General features: G+C 53.6%; 1 protein-coding gene across 2 annotated transcripts in view; it reads right to left on the reverse strand.

The window, feature by feature from the left end:
- Window positions 1-1,151: 1,151 nt before the first annotated feature.
- The window catches only part of ZFAT (zinc finger and AT-hook domain containing), a 174,830-nt gene continuing 159,345 nt past the window's right edge, over window positions 1,152-16,636 (reverse strand). For both annotated transcript variants that reach the window (XM_057737087.1, XM_057737088.1), the window contains one exon: window positions 1,152-2,741. In XM_057737087.1, coding sequence (XP_057593070.1) covers window positions 2,502-2,741 — 240 coding nt within the window. In that variant the 3' untranslated portion in view covers window positions 1,152-2,501. The remainder of the gene's footprint in view (window positions 2,742-16,636) is intronic.

A 16,636-nucleotide genomic window follows, 5' to 3' on the forward strand; every position in this document is an offset into this window, starting at 1 on the left:
CAACACACACAGGAAAAGATGCTCAGTATCACTAGTCATCAGGGAAATGCAAATGAAAACCACAATGAGATATCACCTCACACCTGTCAGAGTGGCTATTGTCAAAAAGACAACAAGTAGCAAGTGCTGGGGAGGATGTAGAGAAAAGCAAACCCTTGTTCACTGTTGGTGGGCCTGTAAATTGCTGCAGCCACTATGGAAAACAGTATGCCATTCCTCAAAAAATTAAAAATAGAACCACCATACAATCCAACAGCTCTACATCTGGGTATTTTTCAGAACCAAAACAAAAACACTAATTCCAAAAGATATATGTACTCCTATGTTCATTGCAGCATTGTTTACAATAGCCAAGATATGAAAGCAACCTAAGTGCCCATCAGTAGATGAATGGGTAAGGAATATGCGGTATATCTATAGCCACAATAGAACATTCCCTGGCCATAAAAAAGAATGGATCTTGCCATTTGTGACAACGTGGATGAACATAAAGGGTATTACGCTAAGTGCAAAGTCAGACAGAGGAAGACAAATAGCACACGATTTCACTTATATGTGGAATCTAAAAATCAAAACAAATGAACAGACATAACAAAACAGACACTGACTCACAGATACAGAAAACAAACAGGTGGTTGCCAGAGGGGAGAGGGGTGGAGGGATAAGTGAACTAGGGGAGGGAGACTAAGAGGCACAAACTTCCAGTTACAAAGTAAATGAGTCACAGGGATGAATGTGCAGGATGAGGAATGCAGCCAATAACTACGTAATAACTTTGTATGATAACACAGTAACTAGACTTAGTGCCATGAGCATTTTGTAATGTATAAAAATATGCAATCATTATGGTGTATACCTGGAACTAATGTAGTGTTATAGGTCAATTACATGTCAGGAAGCAAACAAACATGACACACAAGCTTCTAAACATTAAGGGGAAAAAAAGTCCATCATTTTGTTGTACCATTTACCTTTACCAAAATTGGTAAAAATCCACCACCCTTACTAGAGAAATAACTCAAAGTTCCCTCTTTACTGAAAATGGGTCAATAATGTCTTCCCTGGGAACAAAAAACAGCAAACCATTGTAAGATAAAAATAATCATCAAGCTCTTTCTTCATTTGTTACCAAATCAAAAGTTCTGGCTGTTTTTAGCACCCAAATAGTATCAGAAGCTTTGTTGCAGATGGACACTTTTGTGAGCCATCCTATGTAATGTAGATGATTTCACTGCCTAGTCTAGAAATGTGAAAATCTAAAACCATGGGGCAATAGCTTGGTATTTTACACCTTAAAAAGGATGGTTTATTCAAACAATTGATTAGAATCACTATAAATTAAATAAAATTTCATTTGATAGAAAAAAATCTTGACCTCAGTGAGCTGGATGGTGGGTGACGATGTCAGGAGACCCCAGGGCTGGACAGGTGGCAGCAGGACTCGCCTCAGTGCCCCCACAAAGCTGTCACACAGCAGAGGCGCCAAAAGGTATGGGATTTATCACAAGCACCTGGACTAAAAGATCAGTCAGAAGAGAGAGTGTCACGAAGGCCCCTGACTGTCGGTTTACTGCTCCTCCCAAGGCAGGGAGGGGCTGCTGCCACACCTCGGCTGCAGCAAACCCAATGCCAGGACAATGGAAGGCGAGACCATTAACCTCAAACAGCGGCCCCAAAGCAAGGCTAACGCTTTAGAGGGACGACGGGCATCACCGTCCCACTTTCAGGGCCTGGGACTCAGAGGGAGGTGGTCCTGGGTGGGGCCCAAATCCAAGATTTTGATTTGGGAAGGGAAAAGGTAAACCCACCGAGCTAACGGAGGAGCAGAAGTCCTCAAGCGGAGGATGCTTTTATTCTATCCACCTCGGCTCCTGAGAACGGGAGGTGAACAGGAAAAAGTGCATTTATTTAAAAAGCAAAAGAATTCCCAGATAGTACGTGGAGACCCCCACCTGGGATGGGAGTGGGAGGGTCATCAAATCACAGGTACTTCACATGATAAGAAGCGTCCCTGATGCTTGAGGGTTGAACTGTGTCGATAAGCCCCTCCCCTCTTTTCTCTCATAGGTGACTCGAAAACCATAAGGTCACTTTCTCTGTGATGGCTGTCTCCCGGTCACCAGGCTGCAGAGCAGTCCCAGATAAAGATTCGGCACCTAGATGGGAGTCCATGGTTGGGCTGTGATTCAGGGAAGATGCTGATGAGAACTGGGGGTCTCTGTTTGAATCGTGAAGCAAAGGGGCTACGCGGTACGGGCCGTGTTTGGGAAAGAGACGACGTGGGGGAAGGGTGTGTGCCTGTGCTGGGGGCGGGCCTCCCGTGCTGCTGGTGCCGATCCCTCGCCCACCCACAGATGGGCCAGGAGAGCCCCACGTGGCCGCCGGGGCAGGGAGGGCAGGGCAGAGCGCCCACCGTGGAGAGGGCTGCTCCGGGGCCTCCCCGCCCCGCGTGTCCCGGGCGCCCCGCAGAGCCCGGGGTTCTGTCCCACGCCGGGTGTCCTCTAGAGCTCGGGGGCCGGCTGCCCCACCGCCTGCTCCTCCACGGGCTGCATGGCCTCCTGCACGTAGACGATGAACTCCGAGGCCTCCCCGCCCTGCGTGTAGACGGTGACCGTCTCGATGCCCTCCACGTCGTCGGAGGACACCACCAGGTGATGCTGCTCGGCCAGCTCCACGGAGGCCTGCTGCAGGGTCTCCTGGATCATGACCGTGTGGTTGGAGCTGGGCTCCTCGTCGGTGACCTGCGGGAGGGCAAGAGAGAGGTCACGTGGGCCCCACGTCCAGGTCCAGCCGTGACAAGAGAATCACAGCGACTGCCTACGGAGCACCTGGTACCTTCGAGGAGCTGGTCCTTCCTGCACAAACTCATCTCAGCAACGCTCTGCGCTTGCTCACCCCCGGTGTGCAGATGAAGGGAGTGACGCTCACCGGTGCAAAGCAGCACGGCCAGGGGCCCCGGCTGGGGTTAATGGTGGAACCCAAGTTCAAACACCATGTCCAAGCTCTTCTCTTGATGCCAAGCGGCCTCCCAGAGGGGTGGGGGTTGCCGAGGCACCCTAGGAGTTATTTCCTGCAACCGCGTGGAGGGTTGGGTGCGGGCCTCCCGGAAATTCACAGCTGGTCCATTTGGTGGTGAGAAAGGGACGCGTTTATGTCGGGTCATCTGTCTGTCCGCACACTCTGGGAGCTCAGCTCTCTGTATGAAGATCAACATCACAGCGGGCAGGAGAACAGGCCCTCGCGAGCCCGGTTTTCCCCAGGTGTCGTCCAGCAACACGAGGGCCTCGGAGCCACGCGGGGAGGGGCCTGCCGCCGGGCACCCTCTGCCCTGGGGCCGGGCAGGAGGGCCCGTCAGAGCCTCCGTCAGGGGAGGGGGCTGCTACCTCCTACGGGCAGGCCTTTCTCTGCGCTGCAAGCAGGCAGGTTCCAGACAAGGCCAAATTCCAGCTGTTGCTAATGCCCCAGCTCCCTGACTGTGCGTTCTGGTCTGTTTTATAACGGTCTTTGATTTTGAGAAGAGACATAATACAAATGACGTGGGAAAGATTTAGAAAACGTTGAGACCCTAAGAGCTGCAAAAATGACTGAAGGATTAGAAAACCAGCCCAGGCAGAAAGTGAAGGGGCCTGGACTTGCTGAGCTGGGGAATGAGAGCCCTCAGATGCAGGGACAGATGTTGGAGACTGGCCTCTCCCAGGGGGTCGGAAAGGCGAGTTGGAAAGAACTTCGTCCTGTACATCGCGGGCTTAAACAGCAGCTCCCGCACTGTCAGCTGTGAACCTTGGCCACTTTCCCCTACGACCCTCAGTTGTCTAGTCTGTAAAATAGAGACTAAAATGCCCACTTCAGAGAATGGCTAAGAGAACTGAAGAAGGTTCTGTATGCAAAGTGGGTGCTTCATAACATCACTGTGCTTTCAATGCCTTCACTCGTGTACTGAACAATGTTTTCTTAAGGTATTTCAGCATGTCAATTACTCACTCATTCATTCAATAAGACCTTTGTCATTTTTTCAGGTCCCAGTGGACTGAGGTCCCCAAGGGCAAGGGCAGCACTGCCTGGACAGAGCTCTTCCTCCAGAGCCAGGCAAACAGGGCAGATGCCTGGCACAGAGCAAGCACCCAGTATTTGAGGAAGAATGCTTTACTGGGTGCAGGGCCTGCAATGGGCGTTCGGGCAGCACATGGTGAAAAAACCACAGTCTAGTGGGGCAGGCACAGGAACCAAGTGATGTTCTGACCCAGCGCCGGGGCGGCCTCCAGAGGAAGCATGGGGATGGCGCTCCAGCAGGAGAGGGCAGAAGAGGTATCGACTCCCAGGACCCCCAGGAGAGACTGGGAGCAGCGGGTTTGCTCAGGTAGCCTCCATGAGCTCCCACGCACGACACTTCTGACTCCCCTCCCACTGGAACCTGGCATAGGTCGGCCTCCTGCTCATCCCTCTGTAACACCCCACGACGCCACACCATCTCTGAGAACTGGCCACCGGCTTCCAGGGGTCTCCCTCAGCCCTGTGCCTGTGCCCCTCACTGCCAGCAGGAAGAGTGTCTCAGACGGGCTCATGTTTCATTCAGAGAAGAACATGGACGAGGCACCTCTGGGGTGGGCTTCACACAAAGTTATTGATTAGAAGGAAGCTTTAACTTGGACTGACAGAATTTCCCAGAAGCTAGAGAGACACCTTGAGTGGAAAGCATTGATACATTTAGCCTGAGCTGTTTTTCTACAGAAGATGGAGGCCTTTTTTTTTTCCTTCTTCTACTGTTTGTTTCAATTTCATTTAAATGGGAAAAGGTACTGTGAATCAAGACCTTAGACGTAAATATTGATTTATTTCACTTTGAAAGAGAGTACCTGACAGAAGAGTGGGAAAAGGGGAGGGAATGCTCAACAGATGCTGTTTTCTTAACCGTCAGTAAATTCCACAGGAAGGAAGAAGTCAGGAGGCACAGGCAATTTACCCTGAGGTCCCCGGACCTCACGTGTGCAAGACAAGCCGACCCACTTCGGGTAAACAGATAACACAGTGGTGATGAAAAGGGCGAGGTCAACCAATACGCAAGCTTTGAATCACACTCCAGGCAGGACCCCATGATTCACACACAGCAGTCGCCATCAGAGATGGAGCTGAAAATGAGGACGACGTCACCAGGAGGAGATTTCACTGTCCTCTGGAACCACTCTAACACCTCGATGCCTGAGCACTGACAAGGGCTGACACCACTGCCCTGAACAAGGAGATCCCTGCCGGTCCAGGCCTTTGATGAGCAGAGACTGCAGCTCCTGTTCCCATGGCAGCAGGGCGGCCACTCACCCAGGAGCCAGCCCAGGAGCTCCCAGGATGAGCGAAGCATGGCCACTGTACACAGATACGGGAAGAAGGGCAGAACGCAAGATGAGGCCACCATGCTCGAAATAAGGGAAAATAACGTGCTAACCCTGTCACGCCAGGGCCCGGGGCCACTTTGTGGAAGCTGGTGGCATCTGCAGACATGGCAAAAGGCATGGCAGGTGGAGAGAAGGCAGCAAAAGGGCAGGTGTGTGTCCACAGCCCCGCCAGGGCTGCCACCACCCCTCAGTCACCAAACCCGCTGGGCAGAGTTCTGTCCTCACTGTCCCAGACGTTTCTTTGCCGTCTGACACTGCTGATCCGACCTCAGCTTTACTCACTGAGACGCCCCCTTTGCTGCTTCCACGACCCTTCAATTCCAGGCTTTCCTTCTGCCTTCTCATGCCCACCCTCAGAGCCTGGAGGACTCCTGCACCCCCATCCTGCGTCTCCTCTGGGCCCCTTGTCTGCACTGAGGTTTTGTTCCTGGCTGAAAGGAGACCCCAGACCTCGAGTGTGTCTGCACCGGGAGGTTCCCAGGGGCTGCGTGTCTGTCAAAAGTACATGAGGCACAGGAGAGGCAGTGCTGGGAAGAAGGGGCAGGTGAGGCCTGAAATGAAGTTCACAACCAGACTGTGAAGGGCCTCCCTCACCGGCTGAGAGACTGAGACTTGATTTTACAAAGGAAGATGGTGAAGGTTTCCAGGAAGGGCCCTGCCTCACCTGATCCGCGGCAGCCCCTGAACCGAGACTCGCCTAACCTGGGAAGAGAAGACAGCATCATCTGTCTCTCCCTCTCCCTCTAAACAGCTACGATTATTTGCCCATGTTACCTTTTCTATGTATTAAGTCCATTGAACATAATATTTTCTCCATTTTTTTTTCCAATTTTCAGCCCCAGGGATTTGTCCAGCGGAATCACCAGTGAAATTCACTCACTGCTAATTATGAGAGTAAAATAAACTTTCCCAACATGGTCCTTTGGGCTTAATTCACCAGAAACAGTAATGGAGACTAAGTAAATGTGCATTTCACAGAAGTCCTGCAAAGAGTGACCCTCCCAGTTGGCAGGGAGTCCAGAGAAAACTAACGACAACCAGGGTTCGGCCACTGCCTGATGTTGGGCCGAGTTTACCTTCTCATGAGCTTGTGTGAGCAGCTCTGTCAGCCCTGCAGGTGCCGCACTTTACGTACAGCTGTAGAAAAAGGAACCAGGAGGGGTGGAGCGTTGCGTTACAGAGGCGGGCACAGAGGCTTTCTGCAGGGTGAGCCCCTCCCCCACCTTCAAGAACCCCACCTGTCATATGATTCACACTCTGTCATGTTTTATGTTTCTGCAAACCATGGACCTCCTTCCCTTTCCCCACGGAACCCAGTGGACACTCTCCCCTGCCTCGTCTCCATCAACTGCACACAGCATCTTGCGGCTTGGGCATCTCTGAATAAAACCTCTAGCTTCTGCTGACTCATCTAAGGTCAAACAGCTGGAAAGTAGCAAAATCTGGACATTGGTCTTGGTGACCTCTAGTCCGGGCACCCTAGTCAGCTGGTGCAGCATGGCAGCGACTAAAGGGCTTACGTGCCACAGATCAACAGGGTTAAATTATTACTCTTTACCCACCCCAATCACTTTATGGCTGGCTATATAGCTCTCGACCATTTTCTCTGCTCAAAACGATCACTCTAGCAGTTTAATCTATTAGCACAGGCTTACAATTGTTCTCCACGGTGGAAATAATCTGGTTTCACAGCATCATTATCCCCTGAGATGGGTACTCCATTTTCCCCAAGTGCTATATCTAACACATCTTCCAGCTAAATTATTAGCAGCATAGAGAGCTTAATGGAAACCCTTCACCCACAGGACTGCTCAAATGATTCACTAAATCAGCTCTGAGTTCTGTAGCACTGCCCACCTCAAGTGTTTCAAAATCTAGACCAGATCACTAACAGACCCAGGCACTCTGCTGGGCTCTATTCTCATGGAAGAGCAGCTTCCCACTGAGACCCCATCTCCTCTGGCGGCTAAGGGACAGTCAGGATGTGAATGAGGTCGGCCTGCGCCCCAGCTGTGCACCTCCGCTCTGCTGCACCACCTCCCAAACCCACAGGGAGGGTCCAGACATGTAAGACTCAGCTGCTCAGCACCTCCCACCCGCCCTACAAACCCTGTGATAAGTGAGAAAATGCTTACGTGTGAATGAGTGAAAAGAGGGCAGCACACAACCCTACGTGCCGTACTGTGTGTCCCCACGCTGAGCACAGCCCCCTCAGGTGTCCGTGTCCACCAGCCCCTGCGTGCCTGGAGTCGCCACCCCCATGCCCAGCGCCCTCCCGGCCCCCTGGGCCCTCCCCCCAGCATGACTGCCCTGCTCGGAGCCCCTCTCTCACTCCCTGTGGATTCCTACTCCAGGGTCACCGCGTCCACCAGGACTTCCCAGCTCCCCCCGCCCCCAGCAGAAGCAGCAGCCTCGGGCACACTCGGCCTCTCCTGCCCCCATTCCTTCACTGCACTGTCGCCCCTGGAAATCACATCACCTGTTCATCTATTTGCTCATCACTGTGAGCTTCATGAAGGCAGGGACCTGAGCTGTTCTGGCCACTGCATTTCAGCACCTACGATGTGGCCTGGCATGAGGAAGGGTCTAGCCAGTCCCTCCTGCACAGATGGAGTCTGGCCCCAGGCCCACACCGGGGGGCAGTCAATATTCTCCGTGAGCGTCTATGTGCTGTGCAACCATGCGCCCTTTTTCTCTTTTTCCTGTTACCTAAATTTTTACAATAATATAGTCCTTTAATAATTGGGGGAAATGAGGCAAAAAATAAGAGAGGGAAAAAGACAAAGGAAGAAGGAAAATGCAGAATTGCTCCTTCCAAAACCCACAAGGTGTTTTGGCCAAGAAAACATTTTCCCTCAAAAACACAGGATGGTCATCAGCGCTGCCCTGGGCACAGAGCAGGTGCTCTAAAAAGTTGCAGAAAAACGGCCCTCTCCAGAGCAGCCCATGGGCGGGCGGTGAGACGAGGGCAGACGCTCAGCCTGCACCACGAGAGAGGACGCGGGAAGAGGTCCCAAGCCAGCACGTCCTCTGGCACCAGCGGGAACAAAGTTACAGTGCAGAGTGAACACAGCAAACCCTGCAGGAGGTGGAGGCAGATGCCGGATCGGGGCCAGTTTTCTAAGAAAGATGAGGTCTGATTCTGAAGGCACCTTGCAGCATCAAATGCTGCTTGCCGGGGTCCTCCCGTACAATCAGGCTCTACGGAGCATGGCCTGATGACGACGCCCCGCAGGCAGGCCGGCGAGGATCACCCGGCCCAGAGTGACTGAGACACCAGACGAAGGCACAGGAGACAAGCCTTAAAATCGGGAGCAGATGCGAAGGGCTGGTGCTTGCAGGGTGCTGCTGGGCAGGAAAGGCGCTGCCCTTGCCGGAACAGGGATGTGCAGTGACACTAGCTCCTGCTCTGCGAGACAGACAGACTGTGGCCTCTGTCTGGACACCTCCGGATGGTGAGCTGCTCACTGAATAAGCCGCCCAAACAACCCCTGGCTCTCAACCATCACACGCTGAGGGCCCATGTACCTCAGTGCCCTCTCCGCCTCCTGTTCTACTGAGAATGTAATGTGTCAGATACTCTACTGGAGGCTGGAAACAGAACTGTGGGGCCCACCACGCTCCCTGCCCTGAAAGGCCTTGGAGTCTAGTGGAGGGAGCAGACAGGGCACTTCTGGTACCCCTGGGGGGTGGGGTGGGGTGGGGGTGTTTCCTGAAGGAGATGACCCGGGTCTTGAACACGAGCGTTTCCAGGACTCAGAAAAATGCGAACATCTACTGAGGTCCCTTCCACTGCAGAGATGCTCGGCCTCCATGACATGGTAAGAATTAGAGGGCTGCAAACAAACCTCCAAATACCACAGCCAGACAAGAATGAAAAACAACACTGCAGTCAGTTCCTTTAAGTGAAATACTCCCCTGTGTGTGTTTAAGCTCTGGGGAAGGAGCCTTATTTTTTCCAGCAACTAGGGTTTCACTCACTGCTTAAATTACAACCAAACAAGAGGTTCCTCTGGTGTTCTCAAAAGGGGACCGCAGACCCACTTTACAAGGTTAATAAGCACATTTACCGTCCCAACCCTAGGTCAGGTGTGGCCTTGCATATGTTGGAAACAAAGGCAAATGGTAAATACTATCTTGAATTTATAGAGGAAAGAAAAGGTATAAACGAATGTGGTTTATAAAAAAGCATCATAAATTCCCACCTCTAAAAATATACTTACATATGGTACCCAAAAAAAGGGGTAAACATTACGGGCGAGAAACTTGTGGAAATATCAAAAGACATTCACAGGCCGGAAGAAACCACTCCATACATCAGCGAAGATTTAAAGCCTTTTAAAAAAGGAAGGAATGCACGGGAAGGCCGTGACGCATGCCGGCGTCTGGCAAGGCGTCTTCTGCGAGGAGACATCGTAACGCCTCCCCGCCACCCTATCTTTCTCTTGGTTGTAAGGAGCACAGGTAGTCTTTTTCTTTTCTGAAAATATAGACCCCACAAACAGTCCAAAGCCTGGACTGTACAGACGGCTCGCTAAAAACACCTCTTGCCTGTCCCCGTGTGTGTGTCCTGGCTGTCAGAGACGCTGCAGGGTCCAGCTGGCCAACCCTCGGCCACCCCGTGCTGAGGCCCCAGAGCACAGGGATGCCCCCTGCACCGGATGGCCTTGTCCACGGGGTCCTGGCCTGCAGGGGGCAGGCAGATCCAACTGACTCTGCTGTGACAAAGGGGCCTGGAACAGGAAGAGAGGTGCCTCTTACGGGCCCCGAGCCCATCACAGGGGGAGGATGGGAAGGCTTGCCCGTGGGCCAAACCAACTCGGCAGGCAGCCGGGTTTAGAGGCAGGCACGCAGGCAGCAAAAAGAGGGTGCGCACGGCTAGGACACCTTGTGCTTCTCAGGAGTCTAAACACAGGGGAGTGTGCCCTCCATGACCACGTGACTGAGGGGAAACGATTCCCTCCTTCTCTTGTAAGTGGTGGTACAATGGGAAGGGCAGCGTGGTCTCTCTCAGCGCTTGTGAGCATAAGAGATGGCGGGGGCCCCGGGGCCTGGAGCAGGGTGGGTGGGAAGCCGTGTAGCACGATCGCTCGTGGTGTCATGCCCTCCAGAGGCAGTGTCCCCACTGTCCCGACCCCCCACCCCGCCCTCCGGGAGCCTGACTCGCACACCTCCGCACCCCCCACCCCCCACGGCGCGGACAACGTCCACACAGCACACGTGGCTTACAGCAGGCGCTCCACACAGCACACGTGGCTTACAGCAGGCGCTCCACACAGCACACGTGGCTTACAGCAGGCGCTCCACACATGCCTGACTTGAATTATTCTAACGTTTGCCCCAGGTGATATTTTCAAACGGAATTCAAACAGCATATTCACAGCGACAGGGAAGGAGGCAGGCAGTAGCTTCCGACCGCCTCTGAATATCTTCTGATATTTAGACAGGTTTCTTGTGCAGAACGCTGTCCTCTGGTGACCTTTCAGCACACATACATTGACTTTCCAGTTCGTGCCACGCGTTGCCTGGGCTCTGCATCCCACATCCCAAGCACACGCTTCTCCTGAAAGCCTCACCCCTGCTGGTAGCCGGTCCACAGATGGGCCTCTCTCGGGCTCAGGCAGGGCTACCGTTCTCACTGAACGCCCCTCCACTGCACTTGGGACCATTTCCCTCTACACACCACTCAGGACAAAAGGCCTCCGCCCTCCTGATGCTCACAAGACCCCCGCCACCAGCACACCCCCACCGACCTGACGGCCAGGTGCTTGCTGGAGGTGTGGGGCGGCAGACCCCTCCCTCTGCCCCACCCCGGGTCCCCCTCTGTGCTGGGGAGGCACGGGCTTCTCTCCTCAGCTGATGCAGGCTCCTCTCCCTCCAATTCAACAGTCTGTTTCCTCTAGCAGCTCCTCTCCCTGTGCTTTCATACAGGGGACGGGCGGCCTCCACGAGACCCCGTGGACAAGGACACGGAGCTGGCACGATGCACCCTGTTCCTCCCGGGACGCTCCCAGAGCCGCCGCCATCGACCAAGGGAGAAAGACAGACTAAACTTACAGCGAGCCCATCCACGTTCTGTTTAAAGAATACTTATCTAACAAAACATACACCACTTCAGTCACTCCTCAAACTCACCCAGGTAAGTTCATCGGTGGCAAAGCAGGTCTAAGAACAGAACCAGGGACTGCCATGACCTTACTCTGAGGCCAGTGTGGCGCTGACACCCACCCTGTGCGCTGACAACCTAAGACCCCGCCGGAAACCCCACGAGGACACTGCTTCCTGCTCATCAAATCCACACGTTGCTTCCCCGCTGCCTGTACTTCTCTCTCCGAGCAAGGAGACCTGCCCGCCTCAGCTCTCTCTGGCCCTTCTCCCTTTGCCTGCTCTCAAGTCTGGTGCCCCTTCTGGCTCAGAGCCCTCACCCAACTCCCTGTTACTTTGGGCAAGAGGTCACATGATGCCATTCAGCACCAGTTCTTCCAAATCAGCCGCCTCCAGGGCCTTCTCCAGGGGAGTGACCCAGAATGTCACAACAGCTGCACGCAGTAAAGGGTCAAACTGTCTCCAGCCACAAACATGGCAGTTTACATAATACAACCACCCACGTGGACCACACGACAGACTCTCCTATGAGGCAGGTGGTGTTTCACCTACCCTGGGACTCCTACTGCCAAGTACAGGGCCCGGACGGCTGCATCAGTACCTACTTGCTGAACAGAAGCTTCCAGAAGCAAAAACAGTTCTGGCTGAATTCAGCAAGCACAGACCGGGGTTGAGGAGCTACGTCACTCCCATGACAGGAGCTGAGATTAGACTTAACCAGCGCCAGGCACCCCGCCAACTGCTTCATTTGCATAATTACGGATAACCCGTTCATTCGCCCCATGGGAGAGGTTCTATTATCTTCCCACTTTACAGATGAGAAAACAGAAGTGCACAGAGGACCAGTGCTTTGTCCCAGGGCACACACTATGAAGTGACAGACGCAGGGTCAAATGCAGGCAAGTCTGGCTCCCCTTCAGCCACTCGCTGCGCTGCCAGCTGTGTCCTTCTCCACGCACCGCGACCCGGCCTGGGGTGACCCCTGAAACAGGCTTCTCGGGAGACCCCCGTGCGCCGTTCATCCAGGGAGGGCCTCCATCTCAGAGGCCTGAGGCTCCCCGGGCAGGGCACCCACAGCAGCTGGAAATCACAAGGCTGCTCAGCTGAGTCTCATCAAGGGCGCCCCCAGCCCCCCAGCTCGTGCTTCTGAACGCCCGTGAAGCCTCTACAACGCACCAGGCCCTGAGCCAAGTGCTACAGGCCCCAGAGATGAATGGGACCCACCTCCACTCTCACCAAGCCTCCAGCCTGCTGGGGAGAAAAGGCAGGTGTGCGAACAGGCTAAGTTACGGCCAGTGGTCCAATCTCTGAGAACAGACTCCTGCTCCAGCCTCCCCCTCATTTTCCCCACTGCCTAGCTTCGGCCCCCTGCCCAGGGCCAGCCCCTCTGTAAACATCCCCTTCCTCGTTTCCTGCCTAGGGAGGAAGGGCCACAGTCTGACCTGCCCAGAGTCTCAGCTCCAGGCAACCGTCCATGACAGGCCCACAGTGGGGCTCCCTCTCTGAGCATCTGCTTTTCTGTGGAGGCCGCTCCTCTCGGGCCCCGCACCTCCCAGTCACCGCAGGCACAGTGGTCTTCTCGCCGTGGATGGCTGTGCCGCCACCCACTTCTCTGGCTACTCCGGGGCGGGGGCTTGGGGGTCCTGGGGAAGCAGGCAGCCCCCTCGGGCCTCTGGGCCTCACGTGCACTAAGGCAGGCAGTGCGGGCGCTGCAGGCATGCAGCAGTAACAAAGGGGTGCTCCTCTGACCACGCGATCCGTGCCCGACTTCACTTTCTATCACCACCTATAAAACCACCACAAAGGCAGTGGCTCAAGACACAAGCCCTGCAGCTTCTAATCGCACTGACGCCTGCCCCCCGGAGAGGGAGTTCCTGCCTTCAAGGGCTCAGGGGACCGGATCAGGCCCACCTGGCCAGCCCCCAGCTCAGGATCAACCGTGCCACCTCACGACAGTCAGGGAGTCGGGGCAGCGATGGCTCGTCCCAGTCACAGGCTCCGGAGAACGGGCCTGATGGGACCTGAGAGCTGCGACGAGGGCTGCTGAGAGTGCAGCACTGAGGCCGCGCCCTGGACCAGGAGGCAGCCCTGCTGAGCTCAGGGAGGAGCGCTCTGGGCACGGGGTGCGGCCGGCGCGGAGGCCCGGGGTTGGGCACAGAGCAGCCCAGTGAGCCAGTGCACACAGGACAGGGTGAGGAGATGCAGCGGGAGGCCAGCTGCAGCGGGGCCGGGAGGCCAGGGCGAGGTCCTGTCCTCAGTTTACTGGAGACTTTCAAGTCACCAGAGGGCTTTCAGGGAGGGGTGCCGGGATCTGATTTATGATGTACATGTTGAAAAGATCGCTGTGTCTGAAAACTGGATCTTAGAGCGTCAGGAGAGAAAGCAAGGAGCCAGGTGAAGAGCAAGGTCTGTGACCAGGGAGGGAGGCTGACAGCTCAGAGCAGAGCTCCCCGGGCCCCACCACGCACATGAGCCGCCCGGGGACGGGACAATGTGCGATGCAGAGTCTGATTCAGCAGGTCTGAGGGGCAGCCAGACATTCCGCATCTCTAACCAGCTCCCTGATGCTGACGCTGCTGGCCTGGGGACCACGTCTGCATAGTCAGGGCCTGATGGAGGTGGCCGCCTGGGGCCAGAGGAACTATGTAAGGTACGTTGTGAGGGGAGTGCCCAAGGCAGGGGGAGAACTTGCTGATGGATCAGATGTGGGGGTGAGAGAGGCCGAGGAGGGAAGACAGACTCCCAGCAGCTGGAGTGGAGAGCGTGCATTTACCAGCTGGGGAAACTGGATGGAGAGGAGGCGGGGAAGGGGTGTGGAGTCCAGAGTCCTTGCTTAGGGGAAGTCCTTTGGCTAGGACGGAGACTACTGCCCCGGTGGGAGCGAAGAGCAGGAACCAGTCTGCAGGGGCTTCCCTGGTAGTGCAGTGGTTAAGAATCCACCTGCCAGTGCAGGGGACATGGGTTCGAGCCCTGATCCGGGAAGATCCCACATGCCGTGGAGCAACTAAGCCCATGAGCCACAACTACTGAGCCTGAGTGCCACAACTACTGAAGCCTGCATGCCTAGAGCCCATGCTCTTCAACGAGAAGCCACTGCAACGAGAAGCCTGCACAATGCAACGAAGGGTAGCACCCACTTGCCACAACAAGTGAAAGCCCACGCGTTGCAACAAACACCCAACGCAGCCAAAATAAATAAATTAAATTAAATTTTCAAAAAAAGAAAAGAAAAAAAAGAAAAGAAAAGAAAAGAAAAGAAAAGAAAAGAAAAGAAAAGAAAAGAACAGAACCAGGCTGCAGCAGCACTGCCCTGGGCCAGACCCTGGGAAGGCTGAGCACAGCTCTGGCTCCTCCTATCAGGGCCACCATAGCCCTGCCTGGCCCCAAACCTCAAGCAGACTGAGTGACGTCAGCCAGCAAAGGGCAGCTGTGCGGAGGGGAGGAGGCGAATAAGACCCACCTGCCTTGGCCGAGGACGTGGACTAGGAAACAGGCACCCGAGCAAACAGTAACACACACAGCAGGATTAAAACTCAAAGTGGGATTCTGCAAATTGCAGCAACCAAGCTGCAGCTTCTTGGGGCATAATGGGGAAAATCAGGTCATAGAAAAAGGGAAACAGGAGCAAATTTCAATAGCAGACATCTTCAGATGAGCTAAAGATGTTGCATATGAAAAAGAGTGTCACAATGGGATAGGGAAAAAGCCTTTACTCTCTATTTTTTCAGACCATTTCCCATAAGGCCACAGACATATCATAGAACGTACTTTTACTTTTAAAATTTCACAAAGAAATGGAATTTTCACTCACTGCTATGGAATAAGAGGGCTCAGCAAGTCATAAAAGAGCCATGAAAGGAAGTAGTTTTGACTATCAACCATCAGAAATCATACCAGAAACAGAAATCCCTGAAGGAAGTTTTACTTAAGACAAAGGAAAAGATTCAAATGGCTCAGGGAGAACTAAGGAAGGCTCAGAAAGGACAAGAGCTGGCATTAAGTGACGGGGGAGAGCAACCCTGAGTGAACTGTTTCGATCCATATGCTGAAGGTCACCACTCAGCGACTGCAGGACAAACGCTCCGTAAGGAGCGTGAAGTAGGCAAATATTTGAAGAGCTACCTGTGTGTGTAATTAGAAGCTTGATGTAATTAAAGATGGCAGAGCCCCAGGATCAAATAAATGGCCACAAAGTTCTTTAGGCAGAAGCCAAACCTCACTAATCAAAATATGCAGCTGAAAACAGGTTCTCATAAGAAGGGTGAGGATAAGAAAAGGAAAAACAGAGGAAGGAGTCAGTGAGACTTCAGTATTTATATGATGGTGAAAGGACTGGGAATTAAAAGATAAACAATGTCTATCTGGATTGCAGACCTCTCTCTACTACTAACAGAGAATCCAGAATCAGATCATCTGAGGGTCAGGAAGCATGTGGGAGCCTATGCCCGCAGCCCTGCAATATGCATCAGATCTGATCGCCTATGAAAGACGTGTGGCTTCCAAAGGCATGAATCCATCCTGGTGGTAATTACACCCCCGCGGAGTCAGTGATCGTGGAATGGGCGTGACATTGCCATCACACGATGAGGACGGATAGAAAACACTAGCAGTTACTTCCAGGGGACAGAAACTGCAGTTACTACCACTTCTTTTAACATTATATACATCCTTAATCTTCTAGGAAAGCATCCTTAGATGAACCACAACAATGGCAAAGCCACCACAATGGGAAAGTGGAATAAATAAAGGAGACAACTGAAGATGCCGGGGTTTCGTTATGAGGAAAAGAATACAAATCTGTGAGTACAGTCTCCCACACTCACAGGCAAGTGAGCTGAAGACAAATGAGGTTGAGTGAGAGAGGTGGAGAGAGGAAAAAGAATGGGTGGCTCTCCTGTTATTTCCATGCCTTCGGTGAAGTCAGGGAGAGGTCTGTTTACAGTACAACAGAGCCTCTATGGGAACAAGAAAAGGACATTCCATTAACTCGCCAGTTACTAGAGCTTAAAGGGATAACAGAACAGGCAGGCTTCACCTGATCCTATCTGTGGGCAGGACAAGGGGGGAGACCAAGGGGGGAGACCTCAACTCAGGCCCACTTTATGGCAATGCAGACAGCCAATATCTCCTATGATCTCAAAGGA

The sequence above is a fragment of the Hippopotamus amphibius genome, chromosome 5, assembly GCF_030028045.1.
Source record: "Hippopotamus amphibius kiboko isolate mHipAmp2 chromosome 5, mHipAmp2.hap2, whole genome shotgun sequence".
Lineage (NCBI taxonomy): Eukaryota > Metazoa > Chordata > Mammalia > Artiodactyla > Hippopotamidae > Hippopotamus > Hippopotamus amphibius.